General features: G+C 49.5%; 1 protein-coding gene across 2 annotated transcripts; it reads right to left on the bottom strand.

Moving 5' to 3' along the window:
• Positions 1-91: 91 nt before the first annotated feature.
• On the bottom strand, positions 92-19,169 carry kpnb1 (karyopherin (importin) beta 1; the record flags this gene model as incomplete). Of its 2 annotated transcripts, XM_083676992.1 has the most annotated exons (23): positions 18,876-19,169; positions 17,720-17,778; positions 15,837-16,019; positions 15,369-15,569; positions 14,799-14,951; positions 14,007-14,066; positions 13,694-13,711; positions 13,454-13,543; positions 12,961-13,071; positions 12,137-12,238; positions 10,886-11,110; positions 10,389-10,580; positions 9,842-9,972; positions 8,845-8,992; positions 6,783-6,854; positions 6,350-6,494; positions 5,870-5,952; positions 5,267-5,374; positions 4,559-4,702; positions 4,140-4,245; positions 3,490-3,604; positions 2,806-2,967; positions 92-2,409 (listed from the first exon to the last, which is right to left on the bottom strand). In XM_083676992.1, coding segments are annotated over exons 1-23 (2,649 nt in total). In that variant the 5' UTR covers positions 18,916-19,169. The 2 variants fall into 2 exon arrangements, with proteins under 2 accessions (XP_083533118.1, XP_083533117.1); XM_083676991.1 differs by lacking the exon at positions 92-2,409 and having other exon boundaries at positions 2,802-2,967.
• Between the last annotated feature and the right edge of the window lie 865 nt (positions 19,170-20,034).

Raw genomic sequence — 20,034 nt, 5'->3', positions numbered from 1 at the left:
TGACATTCCGAAAAGCCTAGAAGTTAACACTATCATAGCAAAGCTGGACACACACACACACACACACAGCCTCAGTGAAGACTCTACGGAGAGAAGTACAATATAATATTTTATTAGTTCACCAGCCTGTGAAGTGTCAAGAGAAAAGAAGCAGATTGACTTAAAAATGTTCACAATTCTATATTTTGAGTTGCAATGCGTATCATTTCAACACATTTCATCAATGGAATAACAGCATCAACTCAGACCGATGTGGGGATGAGGGAACACAGGTGGAGCAAAAGACAGCCACCAAAGTCACTCTGAAAAACAATATCCCATTTCAAATCAATATGGTAATGCCCCACATCTAACGCCTAGAAACCCAAACCGTACAAAAACAGTGGAAAAAGTAAAGTCTACCTGAACCCGCTCATGTCAATATAAGATCCAAATTCGGAACCTTTCCGCCCAACTCCAAGTGTTGCTATAGAAACTCAGGTTCGATACAGGGCCACGTTTTAAACAGATCTTTCGCAGAAACATACACCAAAAAAAAAAAAGAAAGAAAGAAAGAAAAACAGTCGAGGGAAAAACAGACCAAAATACCAGAACTGCTTGGGGAATGTTTGATATCATTTTATTGTCGTTTTTCTTTTTTCATCATCATAGCAATGGAAAAATATAACCTTTTACAAACGTCTTCGATTCTCATTTCGAACAGGCTTGATGAGTGATCCCCTTTTCCAACTAAGTGCAGCGAGAAGCCTACATTCTGGGAACCCAACCGACCCAAGCACAAGCCCAATTCACTAAGATCATCATCATCATGTAGCTGGTCGCAGCCGGGGTCGGACTGCCCTCTGCGTGTCGGCCCGCGGGGGGTCCCTTCACACGTCTGTTCAAAGGACCGACCCCCCGATCAGCAGAACCTCTGGAGGTACAAATTTGGCACTCTTTTTCAGTACTCCCTTCTCCCCATCTTTAAAATGTTGAAGGAGATTTTCCAAAGTGTTTACGAGTTAAATTTAGTGCTTGCGTGTGTTCCCTGGGCATGCCTGACCCCCCCGATGCACTGGAAGAAAAAACAAAAACCGGAAAACACTCGTTTTAGTCGTCACCAATTCAGCTGTTTTTAAACTGGGCTGGCAAGGAAGGGTCGCTTAATCTGGCAGCCTCACACTGGCTGAAGACGTGAACAACTGATGCCGTTAAAAAAAGAAAACAGAAAACAAAATGGGGAAAAAAAAGAAAAGAAAACAAGGTGAACATCTCAGCAGTGATTCTCTTGCAGGAAATTAAAGAACCTTCTGGCCAATTCACTCAAGTGCTGCCAATCAACAAGTCATCTACATAGAGGTCCCCCCTCCCCCCACACACAGAGTAGCAGGTACAGCCCACAGGTCACCTCCAGCTTTTTTATTATTATTATTATTATTATTCATTTATTTATTCATTTGTAATAACTGAGGTGTGTGGTGGGGGTGGGGGGTGGGGGGGAGAAGACTAAGCCAACCCCCTCACTCAAGCACACAGACACACTCCATCTGGACAGGACAGCTCCACCCCTGCAGTGCTGGGGCAGGGACCCCCGATGCAGGGGCAGGCTGGGGGTGGTGGTGGGGGGGGGGGGCTAGAGGTGCACCCCCCCCCCCCCCCGCTCCGTTTTCTCCAGCAGTGCTCCTTGGGTGGCATACGTTTCCATTGCCAAACGTCTTCTCATTCGTCTGTTTGTTTTCTAGGATTTAAGTTCACGTTTTGCGTAAAATTCATTCTCCGTTTTGGAAGTCCGCAACCATAGTGCTTGTAAGAACCCCCCAAAAAAAAAAAAAACACAAAAAATAAGTAAGTAAGTAAGTCTTCCACAGATGGGTCAAAGAGCAAAATAGTCAAGTCCATTCGTATTTATTTTGTTGTCGTTTTTCCCAAAAAAGAAACCACATTTTGGCAGTTTATTTCCTACTTCTGGCGCTCCGGTTGTTGAACTAATATTAGTTTTTTTTTTTCAGAAGTGTTCTAGAACTAGATAGCTACAGCGATCCAGGTGGTTGTGGAGGTCCTTGTCAAGAGTCAGAATCAGTCCACAGGTGACAGGGTGGGGTGGGGCGGGAGGGGGGCCGGATCAGGGTGGTGGTGGTGGGGGGGGGAGGAGTCTGGGGAGGGGGCGCTGCAGGTCTGCCGGCGACTGCTGGAATTGTACTCAGAAGGTGGTGTGATATCGATCCTCTCTCGTTCGCGCTCTCTCTCTCTCTCTCTCGCTCGCTCTCTCACTCTCTCTCTCTCTCTCTCACACACTCAGGCACTCATCTCAGCACGCTTCTCTTCTGCTTTGAACTCTGGACGCGCAAAAGACAGAAGAAATTCCAGTGGGGCGTTTTTGTCTCATTGTTCATTGTTGAATAGTTTTTTCATCCCCGACCAGCATGAAATCTGTGGAGACGAGGAGAGAGAGAAGGATTTAGATCTGGATGTAGTTCTGGGTTCACCTCAAAACGTACGAGTAGTGCAGTAAGGAAGGGAGGGGTGTGTGTGTGTGTGTATGTTTCTGGGACGTGTAGTGTGTATGTTTCTGGGACATGTAGCGTGTGTGTCACCAGGCCTGGCTCTTGAGCTTGCAGAGCTCCATGTTGACCAGGGAGGGTGTGTGTGTTCGTATATTTCTGGGACGTGTAGTGTGTGTGTGAGTGTGTGACTCACCAGGCCTGGCTCTTGAGCTTGCAGAGCTCAATGTTGACAAGGGAGGGGGTGTGTGTGAGTTTGTATGTTTCTGGGACGTGTAGTGCGAGTGTGTGCGTTCATTCGTTCGTGTGTGTGTGTGTGTCTCACCAGGCCTGGCTCTTGAGCTTGCGGAGCTCCTTGGTGGCCCAGGTGGCCAGGGTCTTGGTCTTGCTGGTCTTGGACCTCCTTCCCTCCGTCAGCAGGTCGTTGATGAGAGGCCGCACCTCCACCAGCTTCATCACGTCTTTACCAAACGCCGTGCACAGGTCTCTGCCGGGGGGGGGGGGGGGGGGGGGGATGGTAGATAGGAGGCGGTATATTTAAAAAAAGGACACTCAATTTTTTATTTGACCTAATTATCATCTCCAGCTCCAGTGTCTAAATACATGAAAAATAGGGTTTAAAAATAAATAAATGGTGAAGTGTCCCTTTAAAACAGGTCCAACTTCATAAAAGTGGTACAATTTTCTGTTAATAAAAAAAATCCTTCTTCTAGCATTGATTACTGTATGGTCCGAGCATTGATTACTTTGTCTTATGATGGCTGATGGATGGACGATTCACTTACTTAAACAAATGTATTTGTTGTAAGTCGCTTTGGATAAAAGGCGTCTGCTAAATGCCATAAACGTAAAATAATGTTTGCACCCTGTGTGACATTGCGCCAGCCAAGACCAGAGACCCCACAAAGGGTCTCAGAAGATGAGCCCCTGAGCCCCAGGGATCCTGCAGCAGTCTGGCCAGAGGGTTGTTGGTTCGAGGCCCTTCTCCAGAGCTGCGTCAGTGTCTTACCCTATGAGACCTGCAGCGTTGGCCACCACGCCATCAGAATGATCCTCGTCCTCGGCAATGTGATGGATGAACGACAGGATGAACTCCACCCTGGGCTGCACCAACATGACGTCAGCTACAGAGGGAGGGGGGGAGGGAGGGAAGGGGAGAGAGAAAAAAAGAGGAGTTTAAAGAATGCCCTACTGGTGTACTCCTCAGTGGAAGTGGTGGCACATTGCAATGTTTTAGGTTGTGGGGTCCCGCAAAGTCCAGTGTAGATAGGGGCAGCCCTGCTACCTGATGTCCACTGGGTGAAAGAGACCCTGCTTTACTCTGTGACGCCCTAAAATCCCAACTGCCAAACTCACAGCAGCAGGAGGAACGGGCGTCAGGGGAGAGGACTAACTAGGAATAGTGAAACACGGGCTACAGTTTTCAAGCAGACTGAAACTAGCAGGAGAAGGAGCAAGCATCATGTCAAAAGCCCAAACTAGAAGGGACCCAAGAGGCTTTTTACACACTACTGGGCCGACCCAAACCAAACCATGCTGGCCCAGGCAATGTCTTTCCTCAAGGTCCATTCCAGCAATTGTGGTTCATATAACCGGACCAGCCCAGTACAGCCTGGTTCAGCTCAGCAGTGTGAAGGAGGGTTTCTGGGGTGGACTTACGGTGTACGTTCTCCTGGTCCCCCTTCAGACCCTGGATGATGCCCGTGTACGCCTCCAAACAGCCCTCCCTCAGCTCGTTAAGGTAGTCCACCATGTCATAGTCAGTCTACACACACACACACGTAGGTTAGACTTAACAGAAAATAAATAACTTCACCACAAAATCATCATCATCATCATCCACTAACAGACCAAATCATTAAGGGGCCACATTCATTCTCAGCAAACTTGTGGGGTCCCGCAAAGTCCAATGTCGATAGGGGCAGCCCTGCTACCTGATGTCCACTGGGTGAAAGAGACCCTGCTTTACTCTGTGACACCCTAAAATCCCAACTGCCAAACTCACAGCAGCAGGAGGAACAGGCGTCAGGGTGTGTGCGTGCGTGCGTATAAGCGTGAGTGAGGAGTGTGTGTGTTACCTTGTCCACCTGAGCCTGTGAGGCCTGCTGCAGGGTATCCAGGACGATCTCCAGGTACTTCTTGAACTCTCCACCGATGGCCAGAGCGATGTCTCCGAACGCAGACAGGATCTGGGGCTTCACCGACCGGTGGACGTTCTCATTCTACACACAGTCAAAGTTGGGGACACACTGAGCAAGTGTAAAGGCTCATCCAATCAACTACATCTAAGCTTCATCAAACTCATGACTCTTTCTCCCTTCGTATAAACGCCACTGCAACTGCAACTGTTTGACGACGACACAATTATTATTATTCTGACAGTCATTAATAAAATCAGACTTCAAGTGTGGGGTCCCGCAAAGTCCAGTGTAGATAGGGGCAGCCCTGCTACCTGATGTCCACTGGGTGAAAGAGACCCTGCTTTACTCTGTGACGCCCTAAAATCCCAACTGCCAAACTCACAGCAGCAGGAGGAACAGGCGTCAGGGTGTGTGTGTGTGTGAGGGTGTGGCGTCAAAGGAAGGACCATGTTTGACTCATGTGTGCCTGTAGCTGGTGTTTTAGTAACAAGTGAAATCTAAAAATTCAGTTTCCCCTTCACTCAGCAGAGGTTAGGGCTAGACCGGTTAGGGTTAGACCAGGTTAGACCAGGTTAGGGTTAGACCGGTTAGGGCTAGACCGGTTAGGGTTAGACCGGTTAGGGTTAGACCAGGTCTAAGACTCACCCCTAGGTTCTCCAGCAGCAGCTGCATGATTTCGTCACAGTAAGGCAGGATGTTGGTCATCAGGGCTCGACACAAGTCACACACCAGCCCCACCGCGGCCAGACACACCTGAAACAGGGAGAGAGGGTGAGCATGTGTGTGTGTGTGTGTGTGTGTGTGTGACAGAGACAGGTCACACCAGTCCCACCACAGCCAGACACCTGAAACAGGGAGAGGGTGTGTGTGTGTGTGTGTGCCAACTCCCCCAAAGAAAGAACTCATGTCCTAAAACAGTATGTAGAGTGTGGGGTCCCGCAAAGTCCAGTGTCGATAGGGGCAGCCCTGCTACCTGATGTCCACTGGGTGAAAGAGACCCTGCTTTACTCTGTGACGCCCTAAAATCCCAACTGCCAAACTCACAGCAGCAGGAGGAACGGGCGTCAGGGTGTGTGTGTGGAGATGTTTCAACTACTGTGTTTTGATCATTGTAAATACAGAGTAGAAGGATGACTCCTAAGTAATGTAACCTGCGATATATTGGTAATCTAACTTAATCAGTAGTGTGTGTGTGTGTGTGTGTGTGTGTGTGTGTGTGTGCCTGTGTGTGCGAGAGATGTAACCCACCTGATATTCCGCGTAGTTCTTCAGTCCGATCCCCAGGAAGGGTTTGAAGGCATCCATGTATTTCTGGAAGTCAGCGCCCAGTACTGAGGAGACACACACAGACATTAGACCACCATATGGAGGAACAGAGTGGGACAGAGGAGGCCAGTAGGAGACCTGCTCTCTGGGAATCACAGGCGTAACAGAGCAGGAGAGCAAAAACTCTCGTCTGACTTACTTTAACGCGGTATGAGACTTTTTTTTTTAGGAAGTAAACAGACCTCGTGTACTGAGATACACAAACTTCCCCTTTAATAGTTGCACTGGTGGGGGGGGAAACCATTTCGGTTCTTAAAATAATTGCGTCTCTGTAGGTCTCATAGTGGTAGGGTTATACATCAGGATGTCAGCATGGTGCATGATTTCTCTTCACAGACCAGACAGGAGTTAATCTAACCTACATCTGTGTGTGTGTGTGTGTGTGTGTGTGTGTGTGTGTACCTTCGACCAGGGTGGAAACAGCCATAAGAGCGTCCTCCTGTACGCCCCCTGACCCGGCAGTGCTCTGGAACATTCTGAGGAGAGACGCCATGACGACGTCAGAGATCTGGAGAGCATCCTGGTGCTGAACCTTCCTCAACACGTTCTGGAGGGAGGGAGGGAGGGAGAGAGAGAGTGGGAGGGAGAGAGGGGGACAGTAGTTAGGAGACCTTTTAAATACACAGCCCTGGTGGGGGGAACCATTTTCACTTCCTAAAATAAGTGTGTGTGCTGGTCTCAGATATTGTGGTAGGGTTATACATCAGGCTCTCAGCGTGGTGCATGATTTCTCTTCACAGACCAGACAGGGGTTCATCTAAACTGTGTGTTTGTGTACAGCAGACTAGATATTATGGGTGGTAGGGGCTGGGGGGGGTCAGAGGTCAAAGGTTACCTGTAGAGTGGCACACAGTAGAGACTGCAGGTCGTTGAACTGGATCCTGTCTGACGTGCTCTGGATGTGAGACTGAAGCACAGAGACAGGAAGTTACAACACAGGAAATACAACACCAAGCAACTCCACTGCAAGTCCCTTTGTTGAATATCTACCATTTCCTGTTGAACACGTCTTCAGATGAGCATCATTGCTAACACCTGCTAACATGCACTGGGGGCCTGAGAGTTCAGAGGTCATCTATCCATCTCTACATGTTTATGGTAGTGACACTACTACTGGCTCACGCTGATCTAGCTGTCTGTATAGTGTGTGTTTTATCTTTGTCAGATATTGTGGTAGGGTTATACAGTGCATTATTCAGACCTTCACTTTTTCCACATTTTGTGATAACATGTATGCCATTTAGCTGACGCTTTTATCCAAAGCGACTTACATTGCAGTGAGTGCACACATTTCAGTACATATGGTCCCAGCAGGAATCAAACCCACAACCTAAGCGTTGTTAACACCATGCTCTACCAACTGAGCCAGAGGACCAGCCTTACTCTAAAACAGATTAAATATATTTTTTCCCCCTCAACAATCGACACACAATACCCCATAATGACAAAGATGGGGAGCGGTGGTGATGTTGGATCGGGTTCAAGTCCGGGCTCTGGCTGGGCCACTCAAGGACATTCAGAGACTTGTCCCGAAGCCACTCCTGCATTGTCTTGGCTGTGTGCTTAGGGTGGTTGTCCTGGAAGGTGAACCCTTGCCCCAGTCTGAGGTGCTGAGAGCTCTGGAGCAGGTTTTCATCAAGGATCTCTGTACTTTGCTCCGTTCGTCTTTCCCGCGATCCTGACTAGTCTCCCAGTCCCTGCCGCTGAAAAACATCCCCACAGCATGATGCTGCCACCACCATGCTTCACCGTAGGGATGGTATTGGCCAGGTGATGAGCGGTACTTGGTTTCATCCAGATGTGACGCTTGGCATTCAAGGCAAAGAGTTCAATCTTGGTTTCATCAGACCAGAGAATCTTGTTTCTCTTGATCCGAGAGTCCTTTAAGGTGCCTTTTTGGCAAACTCCAAGCGGGCTGTCATTTGCCTTTTACTGAGGAGTGGCTTCCGTCTGGCCACTCTACCTTAAAGGCCTGATTGGTGGAGTGCTGCAGAGATGGTTGTCCTTTAGGAAGGTTCTGCCCATCTCCACAGAGGAACTCTGGAGCTCTGTCAGAGAGACCATTGGGTTCTTGGTCACCTCCCTGATGATGGCCCTTCTCCCGCTATTGCTCAGTTTGGCTGGGCAGACAGCTCTCGGAAGAGTCTTGGTGGTTCCAAACTTCTTCCATTTAAGAATGATGGAGCCTACTGTGTTCTTGGGGACCTTCAATACTGCAGAAATGTTTTTGTACCCTTCCCCAGATCTGCGCCTCGTCCTGTCTCGGAGGTCTACGGACAATTCCTTTGACCTCATGGCCTGGTTTTTGCTCTGACATGCACTGTCAACTGTGGGACCTTATATATAGACAGGTGTGTGCCGTTCCAAATCATGTCCAATCAATTGAATTTGCCACAGGTGGACTCCAATCAAATTGTAGAAACATCAAGGATGTTCAATGGAACCAAGATGCACCTGAGCTCAATTTCGTGCGTCATAGCTAAAAGGGTATAAATACTTAAATGTGATCAGTTTTTTATTTTTAATAAATTAGCAAACATTTCTAAAAACCTGTTTTCGCTTTGTCATTATGGGGTATTGTGTGTAGATTGATGAGGGCAAAAAAATGAATTTAATCCATTTTAGAGTAAGGCAACATAACAAAATGTGGAAAAAGTGAAGGGGTCTGAATACTTCCTGAATGCACTGTACATCAGGCTCTCAGTGTGGTGCATGATTTCTCTTCCCAGACCAGACAGCTTGTCCACATGCCACTACGTCAGCCAAGGCTCCCGCCTTCCACTCCATCCCCCCTCCATCCATCCCTCCCTCCTGCTGCATCCATCCATCCCTCCCCCGCCCTCCATCTCTCCCTCCTCCCCACCCATCCAACCCCCCCTCCATCCCCTCCTCCTCACCTCCATCTGTAGAACCTGTTGGAGGCGCTCCATGATGACCAGGGTGGTCTTCTGCACGGCCGGGTAGCAGTCCTTGGCACTGTTCTTCACGATCTCCATCAGGGCCTCGTAGGCCGCGCTGCGGAGGTTGTTCTGGTGCCCGTCGGGCCTGGAGGGGAGGGAGGGAGAGAGACATATGTTTGTTTATTTCACTCAGTCGAAACCAGGTGCGGTCCCTGTTTGGTTCTCTGGGAGTCAACGCAGATAAGCAAGGAACAGGTTTAGGAGGTTGTGTTTAAGATGATGCAGAAAAAACACATTTGTATGTTAAGGACCACGGACACAGGTGGCGAAGACGGCAACATGCGAAACAGGAAGTCACAGCCAAAGGAAGTCACCAGTCTGTCTGTGTTTTTAAATAGCTGTGTGTGCTTTCCTGCTTTCAGGTCTCAGATGCTGTGGTTGGGTCTCTGAGCGGGGTGCATGATTTCTCTTTACTGACCACACAGCTTTCTCTCAACAAATGTTGAATCTCATTTTTGAGCAATGTTTAATTCAACCATCTTTTAACCCCTGGAGAATCACCAGCTATATCCTACTACAGTGGTTAGTAAGGTTGGTTGGTATATACACAATTCCACACCTTTAAACCTCCTAAGATCTTCTACAGAGTATTATACCTATACCGTATAAAGAATACACTGCATGTGTCACGGGGGGTTTCTAGGAGCTTCTGTCTGACCTGTCTGGTTTCGAGAAGCTTCTGTCTGAGGTTTCCAGAAGCTTCCATCTGTGGTTTCTAGAAGCTTCTGTCTGAGGTTTCTAGAAGCTTCTGTCTGACCTGTCTGTGGTTTCTAAAAGCTTCCGTCTGTGGTTTCTAGAATCTTCTGTCTGAGGTTTCTAAAAGCTTCCGTCTGTGGTTTCTAGAAGCTTCTGTCTGAGGTTTCTAGAAGCTTCTGTCTGACCTGTCTGGTTTCTAAAAGCTTCCGTCTGTGGTTTCTAGAATCTTCCGTCTGACCTGTCTGTGGTTTCTAGAAGCTTCTGGACGATGATCTCGAAGGAGGAGGAGAGACAGTAGGTGGCAGGCTCCTCCTGGTCCTCTGCTGCATCTGTGGCCTCGTAGGCTGCCTCCGCTAGGCTGGAGAAGGCCTGGGGTGGGGGATGGAGGAGAGAGAGAGAGGAAGGAGATGGGGGAGAAAGAGATGGAAGGGGAGTAGAGAGTTAAGAGGGCATTCACAAACCAAAATACATTTTACAAATCAAATTCCCCATAGTTGCCTTTGAGGGTTCCCTCATCACAGACCAGACAGGCTCGTCTCTAAACACATACTCTCTCTAACTTCAGTGTTCCAACTGAGAGGGAGGGAGGGAGAGAGAAAGAGTGTGTGAGAGAGAGAGAAAGAGGGAGTGAGAGAGAGAAAGAGAGACGGTGTGAGAGAGAGAAAGAGAGGGAGTGAGAGAAAGGGAGAGAAAAATAGTGTGTGTGAGAGAGAGTGTTAAGAGTGGGTAACCTGCAGACCAGTAGAGGTGTGTGTGAGCGTGTGTGTGTGTGCGCAGCCCCTCACCCAGCAGACGTTGGAGGCGACACGGGGCTCCGCCCCCAGGCCTTCTATGAGGCACTGCAGCAGCGGCGTCAGGTAGACCTCGTTGATGGCCGCCTCTGGCAGCAGCTCACAGATCCTCCCCACCGTCCACGCTGTCGTGTCCCGCACCACCACGCTGGGGTCCTTCATCAGCTCGATCAGGGTGGGCATCGCCTGGGGAGGGGAGGGGAGGGGGGGGACCTTTCACTTAGATATACATACAAGACTCCAGTCATTGAATATCTTCATAGTTGACCTTGGCTGGGGTAAATGTATTTGTTGTATGTAAAATAAGTGTGTGTGTCTCTCTCTTCAGGTCTCAGATATCGTGGTAGGGTTATACATCAGGCTCTCAGCGTGGTGCATGATTTCTCTTCACAGACCAGACAGGGGTTCATCTAAACTGTGTGTGCGCCCAGGTACCTGTATGCCTAGTGGTTTGAGCTGGTTATCGTTCGAGTGTGTGTGTGTGTGTATACCTGTATGACTAGTGGTTTGAGCTGGTTGAGGTCGGGCCCCTCCAGTATGGACCCGAAGGCCATGACGGAGGCGTCCCGGTAGCGCCAGTCGGGGTGTTTGATGTGCTCCTTGATGAAGGGCAGCACGTGGGGAACCACATCGTCCTCACAGCAGGTGGCCAGCAGCATCAGACAGACACCTGCTGCCTTACACGGGTTCCAATCATCGTCATCATCATTCTCATCCTGGGGGGGGGGGGGGGGGGGGAGGCACAGAGCGACAGAGGGAAAGGAGGGAGAAGGAAAGGAGGGGAGAGAGAGCAGGGGGCACAGAAAGGGATGTGAGAGATGGCGGGAAAGAGGGGGAAAGGAGCGGGGGAAAGGGGGGGGGCACAAGGGAGAGAGAAGGATGGGGGTGGAGAGAGTCAGGAGGGAATTCACATAAACAAATACACATTTTCCAAATCCAAATTCCAGACAGTTGTCCTGCAGGTCTCAGTGACATTTTTGTACATCAGTACCAGGTGAGGATGGGGACCAGGTGAGGCGTGTACCTGTTTAGTGAGGGTCTGGGTGAGGATGGGGACCAGGTGAGGCGTGTACCTGTTTAGTGAGGGTCTGGGTGAGGATGGGGACCAGGTGAGGCGTGTACCTGTTTAGTGAGGGTCTGGGTGAGGATGGGGACCAGGTGAGGTGTGTACCTGTTTAATGAGGGTCTGGGTGAGGATGGGGACCAGGTGAGGGAGGCGTGTACCTGTTTAGTGAGGGTCTGGGTGAGGATGGGGACCAGGTGAGGGAGGTGTGTACCTGTTTAGTGAGGGTCTGGGTGAGGATGGGGACCAGGTGAGGGAGGCGTGTACCTGTTTAGTGAGGGTCTGGGTGAGGATGGGGACCAGGTGAGGGAGGCGTGTACCTGTTTAGTGAGGGTCTGGGTGAGGATGGGGACCAGGTGAGGGAGGCGTGTACCTGTTTAGTGAGGGTCTGGGTGAGGATGGGGACCAGGTGAGGGAGGTGTGTACCTGTTTAGTGAGGGTCTGGGTGAGGATGGGGACCAGGTGAGGGAGGTGTGTACCTGTTTAGTGAGGGTCTGGGTGAGGATGGGGACCAGGTGAGGGGTGTACCTGTTTAGTGAGGGTCTGGGTGAGGATGGGGACCAGGTGAGGGAGGTGTGTACCTGTTTAGTGAGGGTCTGGGTGAGGATGGGGACCAGGTGAGGGGTGTACCTGTTTAGTGAGGGTCTGGGTGAGGATGGGGACCAGGTGAGGGGTGTACCTGTTTAGTGAGGGTCTGGGTGAGGATGGGGACCAGGTACTGCAAGGCTCCTTTTGCGTAGAACTTGCTGGTGTGCTCCGGGGGCCGCCCCTGCTCTGACGCCTGTGATTGGAGGAGAGAGAGAGGAAGGAATGTACCAAGTCAAAAACATAGAGGGGGGGGGGGGGGGTCTCCTTTCCTGATGATATTCAACTGTCCAATACATGCAGCATGTATGATGACGTTGGAACGACATGTGACCAAGAATGAGCTACACACATGGCTAAATAAAGTTCTGAACACAAGGGAGAATTGTGTGTGTGTGTCTCTCTCTTCAGGTCTCAGATATTGTGGTCAGGTTACACATCAGGCTCACAGTGTGGTGCATGATTTCACAGACCAGACGTTGGTCAGTAAGCTATGACTAGAGCTAAACCTATTGCCCACAGGGGTTTTCAATACATACAATGTGTAAATATACGGCTTATAATGGGCCGGTTTCACAGACACGGCTCAAGCCTTGTCCGAGACTAAAAAGCATCCTCAGTGGCAATTTGCCATTGAAAGTGTGAAGGTCCAGGATTAGGCTTAAGCCTCATCTGTGAAACCGGCCCAAAGTGTGTTGATTAATTCTTTGGTAACTCATTCAGTGCTGAGGGTGAATAATGGTCCAAATTGTCAACATTCTAGAGTGCCACGGGTGACTTTATACACCAAAAATGCGATACTTCCTTTTGTAGCCAATCAAAGTATTGTTGCTAGGTAAACACCACATAAAACACACGGGAACTCTTCGGCAGTTAGTGAGTTAATAAAGTTGCATTCAAACTTTGTAGAGAACTCACCTCGGAAGCCTCAATGGCCAGGTCCATCTCTTCATCGCAGACGTTGGACCAGAATTCGATTCCTTGTAAGGCAACTTCGTCGATGTCACTTTTCATGGCTTCTATTGTGATCTGTGGGGGGGGGGGGGGGGGCAGAGAGACCAAAGGTGAAAGAGAGATGGGACTTGTTTCTCCAAGAGTAGCATCACAACTGCAGGGGTCTGAGGGGCAGATTACTGTGTGTGTGTGTGTGTGTGTGTGTGTGTGTGTCTTCAGGTCTCAGATATTGTGGTTGGGTTATACATCAGGCTCTCAGCGTGGTGCATGATTTCTCGTCACAGACCAGACAGGTTTTTTTTTATCTAACCTACACAGAACCGACATCTCATTTAGCAGCTACAGAGAGTGTGTGTGTGTATGTGTGTGCAGGGGGGGCGCCTCAACTCAGCTAACTCAAGTCTTGAGGCGAGGTCTCGGGCCAGGCGTGGTTACCAACCACCTCCGCTACACTTACCGCAAACAGGGCAGGTCCCATGTACGTCTCCATGTACTGGTAATACAGGGACATGATCTTCACCAGGTTCTGTAAGGCTGCCACTCGCACCTACACCCACGTGCGCACAGACACACACACACGCACAGGCACACATCCCAAGAGACAGAGAGACAGAGAAATCAATATGCTGATTATTGACAGGGACAATGGGAATCAATGTTGAGGAGGTTTTGTTTGAAAAAGAGTATGTTTGCACACCTTATGCTGCTCCAGGTGCTAGGAGAGGAAACAAAATCATAATTTAATCCATTAAATTATGTTGGAGCATTTGATGTTGTGTTGCTCCACTGTAATTTAATGGATCTGAACAACCAAGGATTGAAACAAAACGTCTACTGACCCAAAAAATGTTTGGCGAAAATGAGGTTTAAACTCCCCGGCCACAGATTAAGCCTGGTCCTAGACTAGATAAACACTTTCGTCTGAAGGTGCGTTCTAGTCTAGGGAGCAGGCTTGATCTGTGGCCGGACAACCAGCCGGATGTTTCAGGAGATAAAGTCTGGGTACTCACTCTGGTGTCAGGGCACTGTGTAGCTTCACAGACCACCTGCATTATAAAGTGTCTCTCCGTCTGAAAAACACAGAACACGCATTGGGTTACTAGATTAAATACTACACCATCCTCAACTACATCTGTTGCTACCAGGGGAGGCTGGGGGAGGTGGAAATCGGAGGACGGGCTCATTGTAATGCATGGAATGGGATTAGGAATGGTAACACGTGTTTGATACCATTCCTCATTCCCTTCATTACAATGAGCCCGTCCTCCGATTTCTACCTCCGCCAGCCTCCCGTGGTTACTAATGGCCCTTAGACAAAACATGAAAGTGAAAACCTGAGTAAGAGCTTAGGTGTGTGTGTGTGTGTGTTGGTCTCAGATATTGTGGTAGGGTTATACATCAGGCTCTCAGCGTGGTGCATGATTTCTCTTCACAGACCATCAGACGGTATCAGTTACATCAATGAGGTGAACTGGTGAGCTTCAGTGAGTTGAGCAGGCCGTAGGGGCAAGGGCAGGTCAGGGGCTAGGGGTCGGTTTGGGACATGGTAGGGGTCAGTTAGGGAGAGAGCAGGGGGCTAGGGGTCGGTTTGGGACAGGGCAGGGTAGTTCAGGGGCTAGGGTGGGTTAGGGGGTTAGGGACAGGTCAGGGGGCCACGGGTCGTTTCGGGACATGTCTGGGGGTAAGGGACAGGGCAGGGTAAAGTAGGGGCTAGGGTGGGTTAGGGGGTTGATGACAGGTCAGGGGGCTAGGGGTGGGTTAGGGACAGGGCAGGGTAGAGCAGGGGTGGGTTTGGGACTGACCTCTTTGTCGAAGTTGGCTTTGGTGAACTCCAGTGAGTTGAGCAGGGCGTTGGTGGCAGCCAGCTTGACGTTGTTGCTAGGCTCCTCCTTCCTCATACCCTGGATGATGGCCGTCAGGATCTGGTTGGCGTTGTCCTGCAGCTGCTCTGGGTCCTACAGAGACAGAGAGAGGAAGTACTTTAGTGTGTGTGTGTGTGTGTGTGGCAGAGGAGTCAGAGCATATGTTTGACTCTCTGTCTCACACCACAGAGACCTAAGACACTTATCAAAACAGAACTTTATTATAGTCAACAACGTCTTTTCCTTATGTGTGTGTGTACACAGGTGTGTGAATGTCTCTGTGTGTGTATCCACAACGTCCTGTGGATCAGTGAGACCCGTGTGTGGTCCCTGCACGCGGGCATGTACCTGTGTGAGCTTCCTTGCGTGTGTGTGTCCCTGCATGTGTGTGTGTGTGTGTGTGTGTGTGTGTGTGTGCGTGTGTCCCTGCGTGCGTGCGCACGTGTCCCTGCGTGTCCTTGCGTGCCTGTCCCTGCGTGCGTCCCTGTGCGCGTCTGCGTGTACACTCACAATGTCCTGACAGATGTAGCCGATGGCCTCCAGGGTGGACTCCTTCATGTGCTCCGTGCTGCTGGGGTCTGTGACGTTGGCCACCAGCTGGGGGATGAGCTCCGGCCACTGGGTGACGGGGATCTCTGCACAGGCGATGCCCGCCACACACTGGGAGGCTGAGCTGGGACGGTACGTCTCTGTCCCCAGGGTCTGCAACACCTAGGGAGGGGAGAAGGAGGGGGGGGGTCAGAAAAAGAGGGAGAAGTAGAGAGTAAGAAAGAGGGAGGGGCGAGAAAGGGCAGAAAGAAAAAGGGGAGGGGGAGGAGAGAGAACGGGAGAGGGTTAACCTTTTGCATTTCACTGTATTTTTGCATTTCACTGTATACTTGTATGCACGTGACAAATAAAGAATCTTGAATCTTTGGACCTGTCTACTGAGTGAATACACAAGATGTAAATGACTGGAGGTTCATCTCATGAACGTACAAAGTTCTTGATCTCCCTGCGCGCGCTGGCGTCGATGGCTAGCCACCTCTGCTGGTACTGGGTCTTGACATCCGGGTCCTTGGAGGTCAGGGAGTTCTTGACCTGGAGGCCGGCGGCCACACGAGCCACCTGGGTGTTCCCTGGGTTGGCCAGAACCTTCGACAGCTCCACCAGAAACGTCGGCTGGAGGGGGGGGGGGGGACGAAGAGGGAGGAGAGGCAGATAGACATTTAGTATCGACACTCCTGTTAGAAATTCCTGTTAAGTTGCAGTTTATGGTGTGGGTCAGTAGGTGGCAGCACTGTGCCCCTGATATCCATTTTGATCAGTTTGTTAGATTTCAATCTGATCAGGGGAGTGACACCAGTTTGCCCTAAACTAAGGACCAAGAGGAAGGGGAGGTTTTAGCAGACTCTGATCTAAAAACCAGAGTACAGTGAACGCATACGCAGCGGTATCCTCAACCCACAAACCTAAGCACTGACAGGGCCATGCCACGCTCCACCAACTAACACAGTTCACAAGAGTGACTACCTTGCCATGCTCGACAGAGCAGCGAAGCGGGGAACAGAGCAGCGAAGCGGGGAACAGGGCTGCGTTTCATTCCTGACAGTGGTTCCCTTCACCTTGCCATGCTCTACAGAGCAGCGAAGCGGGGAACAGGGCTGCGTTTCATTCCCGACAGTGGTTCCCTTCACCTTGCCCTCGTTCGCCCCGCTTCGTAGATCTGACAGGACTGGGGAAGGATACGGCAATGTGGTGCAGCTGTAGTTTAACCTGCCCAGTACTATCATATTAGTGGAGGGGAGTAGATTGGAGGGACCTACTTTACGGAATGAAGACAGTCCAGAGAAACACCCCAATAATAATTTTTTTTAGGCATATTTCCATTGAAACTACTCTGAATTCAAGGGTGTTAAATAAAACAGGATATGATATTCATGATTCAGATATGGGGTAAAAAGGCATATGATTGAAAATTAAAACATTCAAAGCCAGCTAGGTTACATTAAAACAAGTATGAATGGGTGGGTGGTGGTGATGGGGGGGGGGGGCAATTGTTGCCAATGCAGGTGTACTAAAATATCCTAGCATAAGAGTATTCTTTTCAAAGGCGAAATCCACCCATCCACACCTACTGTAAAACCAAAAAGCTATGCAAAATGCTGTTCACGTTATCAGATGCCTACATCACGCCTTGCTTCTGCTAGCCGGCCAGCTGCAGCAGCGACACCCTTTCACTTGCTACTACTAGAAAAATGCTACATGGCCGTCTGCCCGGGGCAGCTAGCTACTAGTTAGCACACCCAGGGAGCCATCCGGTGAATTATTCTGTACAGGGATATCATAGTGACTCGTATTGTTAAGGATTATAACATGAGTGGCCATGTGTCCTAGTTAACACACCAAGTCGGGTCTCCGCCCTGACGCTGCTGTTCCGCTACTTAGAGCCCTCGTTTCTCGATGTCTAGCTAAACACATGAGATAGGTAGTAGGATGAATAGTATTTGCTCAACCAAAGTATTTCCGCAAACTACGAGTTCATCCGACTACAACCGAAGCAGGAGTGTTTGCAACTTCTACTGACGCCCAACAAGGGTGTGTACGCGAGCGTTAGCGTGGACTGCTAACGCAGGCTAGTTTTGGTCTCCATTCATTCCTAAAAGCTGTGGCGTGTGACGCTGCCACAATGTGTGGAGGTGGAGGGAGAGAGGGAGGGAGAGGGGGAGAGAGGAATGGAGGGAGGGAGGGAGGGAGGGAGGGAAGGGCCCGGTCGAAAACGCCGGCTATTCACTGCGCCCTCCTATCCCCCCAGTGTTTCTGGCGCCAGGCGTGATAGCGACCAGCATACGCACTCTCACTGTGATAAAATGTATACAAACCAAATTCTCAATTGCCGCCCGCTCCAGAAACTTCTGCGCCGCTTCCAGTTCATTCCGATCTGAAGGGGTGGGAGAGGGAAACTGTTACTGTTGGCGTTATTCAATGCACAGCACATACCGAAACGAACCAGCAAAGTTCGGCTAACATGCATCCACATTCCTGGATGCATGGCACAGTTAGCTAGGCACTTTAAGAAGCAGGGCCAGCGAAATAGACTAGCCACCAAATAGTTATGGCTGGTGCACTGACCAGTAACCTCATCTGGCAATAAGTAATGACAATATTCATAGCTAGCTAGTACTTGATAGCTGAAACATGCTGACTGCTAGGCTAGCAACTGTTAGCAGTGAAGCTAAAGTTGGACAACCTGGTAGCAATGAATGCAACCTTGCCAGCTAGTAAGCTAAGCTATTAGGGGAGCAACATGTATTAGCCAGCTAGCTAACATATGGGCAAAACTGCTAACACAAGATTCCAAACTCGCCAACTGACCACCTTACATCCGATCTAGTCTCCAGAAGTAAATTCAGCTACTTGATCAACTCATGCCCACAGACTTATTAAACCCCCAATAACTTTTACATGCTCGAGTCATGGCCTATTTCAATTTCTCATCCGTAGCTACAGCATGCTCCGGTAAGCAGTGCGTAAAGTTAGCTAGAGCGCAAGGCAGGGCCGACTAATTTGCACATGAATAGCACGCTAACCAGCTAGCAGCCGAGACACAGCACGCCAAGTTTATTGACGGGTAAAGCTGTGTGAAGTTCACATTCCAAATGGTAAAAACATCACATCGTCGCAATGTCAAACCGTATAGGTGGCAACATATCCAACTGAAACCATCTTTTGACAGCTGTCAACTCGCTCTCGTCAATGCCGCCCAGACACACTGAACTTCAGCGTGTTAGCAAGCGTGCATGCTAACGGCTAGCCTAGCCAACTGCTCGCCACAGCAGCAGCCCCATCCGCGAAGTAAAAGCAGGCCGTAACATTAGCCGCCTAGCTAGCGATGCATTTCCCTCCTCCCTCTTTTTCAGATCTAACTTTCACCGGTTATGGCTCATCAACCACTGCTAGGCCAACTTGTTGTAATCTTGAGACAGTATCCTAAACATAGGAAATGTCGTAGAGAAGTGCACAGCGCTGTATAATCACCTGGAGAGACCGTTTTTTCGAGGATTGTTATGAGCTCCATTATGTCCCAGCCACTCTTCACAGAAGTGTCGCTAGCTAGTTACGATTGCCGCGCACAACTCAAACCGGATTATATTTCTTCAGTGTTCAACCGATGTTAACAGGACCGTTGATAAGTAAATGAAAGCCGGTGAGGAAAAACATACACTCCCGGATCTCCCTTGTCAGTGAGTTTACTCTGTATACGCGCTATTTTCAAACGCTTAACGTCAAATAACGTCTTTAAGCAGCAATGCTGCCTCTTCTCATCCTGTGTTGTCGGGAGGGAAAGGGCCGCGCTCGACTCCCGCGGAAGGATATCACGCGTCGCTGCAAAACCCAAAACCCTCCGCCCCTCTCTCTGGCACACCTTGTGGTCAAGTAGATTGATTAATAATTTTGGCCCTAATTTGTCTTACTTGCTCGATGAGAGGGAGACTCGGACAGCTATTAAACACATCCATTGACAATGAAATGTTCGTTTAACTTTTACCCAGTACTTTTTTAATACTCATCAAAAAGTTGTCAGACTTTTCAATCATCAAATCAACCCCTCTCTCTTCAACTAGTCATGGTTCTGAATGATGCTTTCGGCTACGTGATGGGACCGATGCTATCAAACTTTTACCCATGTTACTTCACACATGGTGGTGAACCGTTTGTTCAGAAACTCAATGTGAAGGAGTAGACAACTCTCTGCCAGTCTGTTATCCACAACATTTGGTCTCCGTTTGAATACTTTTAAAATGCAGCTTTAAAACACATCGAAATGTAATGTCTAATATCCTCAGATATTTTCTTAGGCAGGATGCAGAGGCCCCCTAATCTGCCATCACCAACATGTTCTATTGAGTTCTGTCGAAGCCAAAATGTTTTAGGCAGGGCTGCCCCACCTATGGGAAACAATGGTCCAGAGCAGCTGACATGAGCGTGATTCCCTATGCTACATGAAAGACAGCCACACCAGTTTGACACAATACACATTACACAATACATTTCTATCTGAACACTGTTGCTTTGCACCCTCCTGTCCTGAACAGGCTTCTCTTAGTTGTTGATTAAAGTTAAGTGTTTGATCAGGCTAGTGACAGTTTTGGTTGGGCCCGTTGGCTCTCCTTGAGGGTTAGATGTATGTTAAGGT

The sequence above is a fragment of the Argentina silus genome (assembly GCF_951799395.1).
Source record: "Argentina silus genome assembly, chromosome: 9".
Taxonomy (NCBI): domain Eukaryota; kingdom Metazoa; phylum Chordata; class Actinopteri; order Argentiniformes; family Argentinidae; genus Argentina; species Argentina silus.
This window is presented reverse-complemented; position numbering and strand designations above follow the sequence as displayed.